This window comes from Polistes fuscatus, unplaced genomic scaffold (genome assembly GCF_010416935.1).
Source record: "Polistes fuscatus isolate 324 unplaced genomic scaffold, CU_Pfus_HIC Scaffold25, whole genome shotgun sequence".
Taxonomy (NCBI): Eukaryota; Metazoa; Arthropoda; class Insecta; order Hymenoptera; family Vespidae; genus Polistes; species Polistes fuscatus.
Window position 1 is genome coordinate 2,568,387 of NW_025113102.1, and position 9,957 is coordinate 2,578,343.

The following is a 9,957-nucleotide window of genomic DNA, read 5'->3' on the forward strand; positions in this document are numbered from 1 at the left end:
TCCCCGCAGTTAAACGAGAAACTCCACAAAAAAAAAACAAAAATACGTTTCTTATCCCGGTCAATTTCTTTTAAATTTAGAAATTTTACACGGTTTAGAACTATGTTGCCCTATTTTTGGTCAGTCCGTTCAGCCGGTACTTTACCAGGGATCTGGGCTAGATGATCTTAGAAAAGCCAACATGTGCCAATAACTTGTAAGGTCAAGATGGATGAGAGGTACTTACCCTTGATATAGATGAATATGTCCTTTAGAAAATACGATTTGTGCTGAATGCCGATAATCCACGGACCCAAGCTCCTTAGAATCAATTGCGTTGTTTAGGTAGTCACAGGATTTCGGTGTAAAAAGGTTTTGTTATTAAATGAATATCACTATATTAATAGGTAAAACTAAAGTATATTCTTCAATGTTAAAACAAACAAGAGTTGCACAAGTGGTTTACACAATTTTGATCACTTGTTGTAACTGTCACACGGATATATTACAAATGTAACACGGATTATAAATGTGGCGTGTTAAAGTGCGTTTACTGTACGCAAATTGTAATAATCAATTATAACTGCGCGACGTGTACGAACTCTTACATAAAAATTGTATAATCAAGCAATAATAGTAAATTGGATAAATTATTAACTATATTTTGTTAATAATTTATTATATATTATGAGAAAGTCTGTCTTCCAAGTTAATTAAATTGTTAACGTATAAAAAAGACTATCTTGAAAAAGACTAGTCTTAAATGAGAAGTTGTTATATTGGAAGAGAGACTCTCGACCACAAAATGTATAAGTATTAAGTATATAGGTTGCCGGTAGACTGCCGGAGAGGAGTCTCTAAGCTCCCCACGTCAAGTCCCGTACGGCCGAGTGGGAGGTACCCCCACTCGCGCTAGATGCTTCCTTCACTACCGACTTTTACCATCCCGTGGGAAAAGAATGTGCTGATCTTTTAATTTTGCACGTGCGAATAAATATTAGTTACCATCAAGCGCTAAACTGCTGTCGTCAGCTGGGAACAGAATTTGCCTCAGAAAAATATCAGTTGCTATCAACCGCCAATTCTCCGTAGCGACTAAGGTGTCAAGTTACTATCAGGCAGAAATTCTCGGAACTGCACGTGCGCCTTATACTTAAGCTAAAAGATCTCTTTTCATTCCACGTGAGCATTTATTACGACTGTGGGAATTTATATGCAGGCTAACATTATTACTTAATATAACTGTTATTAATTATTTGTTTTATTAATTTTTAATAATTGTTAAAGTTTATTTTTGAATAAATAAAAATATAATAATGTTATTTGAACTAACTATTTAATTAAATATAAACGCTAATAATAATTGTTATATTAACCAAATGTTAAATAATAAGTGTCGGTAATGTAAGAGCACGAAGTCGGTATTACCGACTTAACTTATCATACTACCTGTTTACCGACTTTAGCTGTAGGTAAGGCAGGTTTCTCTATGAACGACAATTGACACATGTTTTTTATTGTTACCGTATGCTGTCAAAATGTTAATTATCGATGGTCGTTCATAAAGGTGTTTAATACAAATAGAATTTATAGCGAATGTAATATAAGTTAATACAAATAGTATTTATAGTTATTTGTTATCTAAAGGTAAATTACCCTAATAATCGTATCGTAACAATACGCAAATGCAACTAAAAATATATAAGCGAGAAAATTAAAAAAAATTTCCTATATGTGACAGGAGGACAAATCACAACCACCGGATAGTACGTTTTGGTATAACAAGTCGTCACTAGGACGTGACAAAGAACAATTCAGTGGGATAGATACCTTCTCCGACTTGACCCTCTATTAAGTCATCCTTTCTCAGCCTACTGGGAAGAGGTTTAAGGTCTCTGACTCTATTTAAACTAGGATTTAATTGATAATATGTGTCTTTGATTTTGAATATAGGGTTAGAGTCATCCCCACATGTAATAGCATGACTTGTTTTATATAAAATCCTAGTTAAAGGGTCCATAAACATGGACAAATTTGCATCTTTAGTCTTCACAGGTGTATCAGTGAAACACTTACTTGAGTATTTACTATTACAGGGACTTCTAATCATTTCTTTAAAACTAAACCGTCTCCTGCAACAATTAGTGACCATCCTAATTCTCCTATCAAGTTCTTAGCAGCTACACTGGTATGTTTCCATGCCAGTTGCATTATATTCTGTCTCACCATATATTCAATCACACACTGATTCTTTAATAACTCCTCCCCAGTTGATCTCAATAGCTCATTTACTTTTAATTGGATCCCCAAGTAACCAGAATTGATAAAGCTATTGAATCAACCACTAAAATTGATATTAGCCTTGCGAACCCTGATAGAAGTAGTATTAGAGATGTAGATTGATGGATCTTTGGTGGTTAACACATTTAATCCACATATGGTAACACTCCTATATAGTTCAAATCCACTTGTAAGTGCTTCTATTATCAAATATCTTTTCCTATTCTAGTAAGTTTTAAAAGATCCATCCCCCTGATATAAAGACTCCCAAGTACATTTAGAGGTCGGGGGTGCATTACTGATTACTACCAGCACTCCCTGAGTAGAGGATGTCAAGCCTGTTGCAGATCAATGCAGAGTTTCTCCATCCATTTGTCTAGAACGAGGGTTCTTTAGGATATTTGTTTGCTCCAGTACTTTGACCCATATTAACTCAAGTCGACCCTTATACACCTTGCTAGGGCCCTTCGAAGTCTTGCAAAACCCATTACTATCAATATCGACCCCAACAAAAATAGGAATTACTTCCCCTGGGGTGACCTTGATCTTTAAGTTCATGTGGTAAAATTCTTGTGTGTTCCAAGCCTGTAAGCAAGCTTCTTCTGTTATCTTGTAGGGGTTCAATTCTATGTCATCAGTTGGCTTTTCCAACTGAGTGGGATTTTGATAATATGTGCAGTACATTGTGGTGGATTTCATCAATAACCTACAACTTTTATGAAGACTAATAGTATCTTTTGGGACCTGAAGAATAGTACCGGACCATGGCTCAGTGACAGTTGTGCTAGAAGAATAGTTTGAGCATGTTGACACATCTCCTATTAAGAAATGATTTTTTGTATCCCCCTTGGAACAGTCATAAGCAACTAATCCACAAGTATAAGGAAACAGGACAATGATAACAAGACCTAACATAGTTTTCTTTAGATAACTGGGGTTGGAAATTGTATGATCTTTTATTCATGTCGACCTTTTATTTTCCACAACTAATAATTGTGTGCACATCCTTGTAAGAGTCCTCTATGTGGCTTATTAGGTATCTAGGAAGACCCTTTCTTCGTAGTGCGGCCCCAATAATTTCATGTGCTACTGTGTCGAAGGCTTCAGACACGTCCAGTTGCACTACGACCAGGCCATCGTTTTATTTAGCGTGTCGCAAGACTTCGTTTAGGATGTGCACGTTATTATAATACCCATTCTCGGCAGTGAACCCTTTCTGCCGGGGTGTTTTTACAACTTTAGCCCTTATTTTCTGGTCGATTATTCCCCAGTATAATTGACTCAGAATAGAGCTTATTGTGATGGGACGATAGTTCTTAGCATCTTGTGGGTCCCTCCCATCATTCCTAATTAAAGTGGTTCTATTCTCCCTCCACGGGGTGGGAAGTCTACCATTGATAAGCACAATGTTGTAGAACTTCCGGAGAATTTTGATTGTATCCCCGTGGAGGAGCTGACCCTTTCTGAAATTATCCGGACCAGCTGCTGATTCCAGCTTTATTCGGGCGAGCCTTTTCCTTACCTCCACTTTTGTTATAGGGGTAAGGACTTTCTTGATATTTATTGCCTGCTTAGGCATAAACATCGCTCGAGACGTGCAATTCATGGGAATTCCGAGAACTTTGTCTTTCTGGGTGACCCAGAAAGGAATATCATTAAGAACTGAGTCGAAGAAAACGAGTATCTAACCGAAATACTACTGGACAACGCTGTCCATGGCCTTTACGCCGACGAATGGTACCAGGCAATCGACTCCGAAATCAGGTCCATCTTAAAGAACGACACCTGGATTATCACCGAGAGACCCAAGGAACAAAAGGTCATTAGTTGTCTAATAGTGCTGCGGAACAAATACGGGCACGCCGGAGAGTTGATTCGAAGAAAGGCTCGACTGGTTGCGAAAGGATTCGCTCAACGATTTGGGATTGATCATTGGGAGACCTTCGCGCCCGTGGCGCGACTCGGCTCAGTTAGAACTATGATTGCCCTCGCAGTAGAGAACGGGATGACCGTGCATCAGTTTGACATCGCAACGGCGTACCTGAACAGGGTGCTCGAGGAGAAGGTCTACATGGAGGTTCTGGAGCACACGACCGAGGCCCCCAAAAGAATCATCCTTGAGGAACCCGGAAACAGCGACATCAGAAGAAAAACCTCAAAAATGCTGAGTTCCTTGAACGAAGGAAACAAGGTTTGCTTATTGAAAAAGGCACTGTACGGCTTACGTCAGGCAGGATGCTGCTGGTACAAGAAACTCGAAAAAGAACTGTCTAAGTATGTGGCAAGGAAATCTTCAGCGGACCCCTGCGTGTACTTCAAGGGCAGTGGAAAGGATTTGTTCCTAATTTGTGTGTACGTGGACGACATTCTTGTCGCTTCGCGGAATAACAAAGAAATCTCCGATTTCGGTTAACACCTCTCGAAAACATTCGAAGTCTCGGATCTTGGAGCAGTCAAATATTGTCTTGGGATGGAATTTAACCAAAGCAGAAACGAAATCACAGTTCGTCAGACGGGATAAATCAAAGACGTTCTTGAACGATTTGGAATACTAGAATCAAAAAGCGTATCGACACCACTGGATCCCGGAACGAAGCCTCAACGGATTGAAGGCGAACCAAGTCCCGAAGAGAAGAAACTTCCGTATCGCGAACTTATCGGATCGCTCATGTTCCTGGCCGTATGCATTCGCCCAGACATCGCCTACGCGGTTAGCTATCTCAGTCAATACAACGACTGTTATAGAGCTGAACACTGGACGGCTGCAAAAGAGTTCTTAGATACCTCCAGGGGACAGGCGACGTTGGACTGAAGTTTCACCGCACGGGAAAAACACTGGAAGGTTTCGTCGATGCTGATTGGGGGAATTGCCCAATCGATAGGAAGTCATGCACAGGCTTCGCATTTCTTCTCGGAGGCTGTTCCAACACGTTGGAGGTCAGGAAGCAGAAGACAGTAGCCTGTCTTCAACAGAGGCCGAGTATATGGCTCTGTCCGATGCGGCTAGAGAGGCTGTGTATCTGAAACGCCTTCTTGCCGATCTCGGTTTCGGAGAAGAAAAAGTCGAAATTTACTGCGACAATAATGGCGCACGAAAACTTGCAGAAAATCCGGTATTTCACAACCGAAGTAAACATATTGACGTTCGTTATCACTATGTACGAGAGTTCTTGATAGTGGAAAAATTGGAATAAAGTACGTATCCACAGAGAACATGGCTGCCGATTTTTTGACCAAGGGCGTGCAAAGACAGAAGCATTTGAAGTGTCTAGATCTCCTAGGCGTTGCGAAGATTGAGATTCCGATCGGAAAGCTTCCTGAATCGAGGGGGAGTATTAGCGAACGCAGTTAAGGTTCGTAACTCGTGCCGCGTGACAATTCAAGGCATTCTTCGATAAGCTCTTATCGTTCCTCGCGTGCACGTGTCACGCGTCCTATTCTTTGCCGTTGTTTCACACGACGCACATCATTTCATCTAATACTCTATTTTTGTGATATTAATAAATCATATAATTATTAAATAGTAATCTACGTGGTAATCTACTTTTTGCATCCTCCCTGCGATACCTATTCAATATTTTCCTTTCTTTAATGCCTGCTCACCTTGTGCGGTTTCAGCTGCTGTGGCCTCATTTCTGATAGCCGTATGCCGGTATCGTTGGTGTTGGGACAGTCCGGATTTTGTTTTAAAATTCTCCCCACATTCGGAGCACATATGCCTGTTATTATTCAGGGGTGTCGGCCCAGTGCACTTGGGCATATGGCACTGCGCTGGATGCTCCTTGTATATTTCTTAACGCACCTAGAGCACTTATATACGAGACAAACTTTGTGCTCGTTCAGGTGCGATATTAAATTATCCGACGACAGTGCCATGTAGTTGCCCTTCCCAGTGTGGAGACATGTATTGCATAACACTTTCTGGAAGGGCAACTATACTACGTACTGCTCTGGTACGCGGCCGTGGTCATTATTAGTGGCCCCCATATTCTGTCCCGAGCGAGTGGGGCCTTGTTCGCTCTCGTCCGAGGCTTCATTTTCCGAGTTTTTATCTTGTTTATTTCCTTATTTTAAGCCCTGAAGAAGTTGCTAGTCCCTTCAGAGCCGAGCCTCTTTATTCATACCCTACGGATTCGAAGCTAACCGTAGGGCCGCTGCCCCATTTTAGCCTTCTATAGAGGAAGTTTCCAGCGGTGCCACGTTGGGGCAATGTGTACAACTTGAACGTGAGAGGCTATAAGTGACGCATCATGTCCAGTAACTATGGTCTCTTAAGGCTAGATGGTAGTCCTACCATTTCATCAAACGATGATCAATGAATTACCCTGCACGGCATGGTTTCCAGGCTATTATAGACACCTCCCTGTCTTTGACCTTACGGGACTCTGACGCCTGGTCATCGTAATGCCATTTATTCACCAACAGGTCCCCCGTTGCAAAGCGATCTCTCGTTAATTTTACTTAATTGGCGTAGGTACCTAGTTGTCTTCATTGCGGATCTTGTCAAGATGTTCAGACAGATTCCAGTTGTTCAGGAGCATCAGGATTACCAACGAATTATCTGGTCACCCGACGCTTCATCGAAGCCGGTGGAATTCCGACTCAATACGGTCACTTATGGCATAGCTTGCGCTCCCTACCTGACCATCCGCACCCTCTCGCAGCTAGTTCAGGATGAAGGTACGCGGTTCCCGCTCGGAGCCCGTTGTTTGCAGACAGAGACATATGTCGACGATATCTTCGCGGGAGCGGACGACATATTGACGGCGGTTAGAAAGAGGGTAGAAATTGTAGAGCTCTTAGTTTTTAATGGGATCCAGCTTGATAAGTGGGCCGCGAATTATCCAGAAGTACTTCCAGATGCAGTAAGACAGGTCGCGGAGAAATCGATCGAAATGATCAGACGGTTAAAACACTAGGCGTACGCAGGGTTCCGGAACAGAAGGAATTTAGGTTCGATTCGGCTAGCCTGGCTGACATGGCTGCCGCCCATACTAAAAGATCGGTTTTATCAAATATCTCGCGTTTATTCGACCCCTTAGGATGGTTTTCACCGATTACCGTTGGTGCCAAGATATTGATGCAGGACATGTGGCTGTTGAAATGTGATTGGGACGCGCCGTTACCGTCGGAAATCCGTGAACGTTGTATAGGTATTGTCAAGGGCTAGTTACATTGCCGTGTTTATCAGTAGGGAGGTGGCTAGGAAATAGCTCGGAATCATCTTGTCAGATACACGGTTTTGCGGATGCCTCTTCGGGTGCGTACGCCGCAGCGGTATATTTGCGTATTGACGAGGGTCATGGGAAGTTTCGCATGTCGTTATTAGCTTCTAAATCAAAGGTAGCTCCTGTTAAGACTGTGAGTATTCCTAATTTAGAACTTTGCGGAGCAGCTCTTCTTGTTAAGCTTTTTCTTCATCTAACTAGTTTGAACTTTCTACAGAAATGTCCAATTTTTGCCTGATCAGATAGTCAGATCGTGCTTACTTGGCTTCCTAAACATCCGTGCCATTGGAAAACCTTTGTCGCCAATCGTGTTTCGCTCATTCAAACTCAACTGCTTTCAGCAACCTGGTCCCATGTTCCGACTAAGGAAAATCCTGCCGATTTGGCATCGCGAGGAGTTCCACCGGAAGAGTTAGCTATGAGCGCTCTATGGTGGCAGGGTCCGGCATGGCTTTCCATGCCCTCCGTCCAGTGGCCACATTCGAGCGAAGCTGTTCGAGTGAACCATGTTCGTTATAGCCCAAATGAGCCCGAAATCCTGACCTGATTCTCCTCCCTAACTAAACTTCTAAGATTTGTTGCGTACTGCAGGCGCCCAATTCTTCGGGTACGAAATCGTCAACTAATAGATACAAGTTCTTCACCACATTTTATTACCAGTGTTGAGATATATGACGCTCGAGTGATGGTCATTTGTCTAGTTCAGGCAACAGCGTTCGCGACGGAGATAGGAATCCTGACGGCGGGCAAGAGATTGCCGAAAGGCAATCGCCTTTCTAAGTTAAATCACTTCATGAATGAGGATGACGGTCTCTTACGAGTAGGAGGTCGTTTGGCTAGTTCTTACTTATCTTTCGAGCGGAAGCATCCCCCAATTTTGCCCCAGAATTCATACCTTAGTCAATTGTTTGTGCGGCATGAAACCACCAGTGTCTCCATGGAGGTCCAACCCTGACTCGAGTTATCTGATGTCCAAGTTTGAATATTAGGCAGAAATCGGCTAGTTAAATCGGCTATTCGAGCTTGTATACCTTGTCAACGAGCTAGGCCTCAATTAGCTCATTAGCTTATGGGTGAGCTACTATTGGATCGAGTGGTAGGAAGTAGGGCTTTCGCGAATTCCGGTCTCGATAATGCAGGTCCGGTACAGGTGCGTATGTCAAAGGGTCGCGGAAATCGTTCCAGTAAGGGTTACATTGCACTGTTCGTCTGTTTTGCTACTCGAGCTATTCACCTCGAGCTTGTTAGCGACTTAACCTCTGATTCCTTCATAGCTGCGTATCGTTTATTTGTAGGTAGTCGAGGTATTTGTCAGAATCTTTATAGCGACAATGCTACTAATTTCCAGGGGGCTGATAAAGAGCTTAGGATTATGTTCGTCCGTGCTTCGGAGTTTTATCAGAAAGTGGCATCTCTTCTTGCCAACGGCGGAACGAACTGGAAGTTCATTCCACCCAGTGCTCCACATTATGGTTGGTTGTTAGAAGCCGGAGTCAAATCAGTGAAGCACCATTTAAAGAGAGTCATAAGGGAGCATACGTCACCTTTGAGGAGTTATCCACAATCCTCGTGGAAATCGAAGCTTGCCTCAATTCTCGTCCTCTAGGGCCGCTGAGTTTGGATACCGACCTTCTGCGGGCGCTCACTCTTTCACATTTTCTCAATGAGGGAGTTTCTACTTTGATTCAGACGCCGATTTACCAAAATTACCCGAGAACCGGTGAGGTAGGTTTCAACTTCTTCAGCGCATTCGAAATAATTTCTGGAAACGTTGGTCAAGCGAGTATTTGGCGCACTTGCAGTGTCGCGAAAAATAGAGGGATCCTTGCGAAAACTTCAGAGTAGGTCAGCTTGTGTTAGTACGTGACGACCGATAACCCCCCTCAAAATGCTTAGGTAGAGTCACAGAGGTGCACCTGGCCCCGATGGCTTGGTTCGAGTGGTACCGTAAAGACCGCTACTTCTTAACGCCAGCGACACATTGCGCGGCTCTGCCCCCTGAGATTAGCAGATACACCCATTTAAGATACTCAATTATAACAGCTAATTTTGGTTTGTCAGTTTGACGAAGGCGGGAGGGATGTTCGGTGAAATTAGGGTACTTGACCGTTTTGTATTGTGCGCGGAATAGGTTAGGTAGCGACGGCGTTGTGACATTAGATTGGTCCGTATTAGGACCCTAGATAGGACTGGTCACGATTGCCTTAGTTGAGTCCTGAGGGCGCGTGGGGGCATTAGAGATACATGTAGGACCGCCTTTAGCCTGCAAAATACATGTGCGTGCGTCTTGAGGTATGTGGGAGGCGAGATGCGTGCGTGGAGCCTGGGTCTCAAGGGCGCACGCGGCAGACCAGATCTGGATAGCGAGAAAAATGTTCGTTCTGGTAAAGGACGCCATATTGGCCTTATTGAAGTGAGAGCTGTTTCTTTTTTGTAGTGTCTTCCAAGCTACCGATGGGTGAGTTTGAAG

General features: G+C 43.2%; 1 protein-coding gene across 1 annotated transcript; it reads left to right on the top strand.

Moving 5' to 3' along the window:
* Positions 1 to 8,556: 8,556 nt before the first annotated feature.
* On the top strand, positions 8,557 to 9,093 carry LOC122518646. The gene has a single exon (XM_043637692.1). It carries the CDS (start codon positions 8,557 to 8,559, stop codon positions 9,091 to 9,093), a length of 537 nt encoding a protein of 178 aa, XP_043493627.1.
* Positions 9,094 to 9,957: the final 864 nt, after the last annotated feature.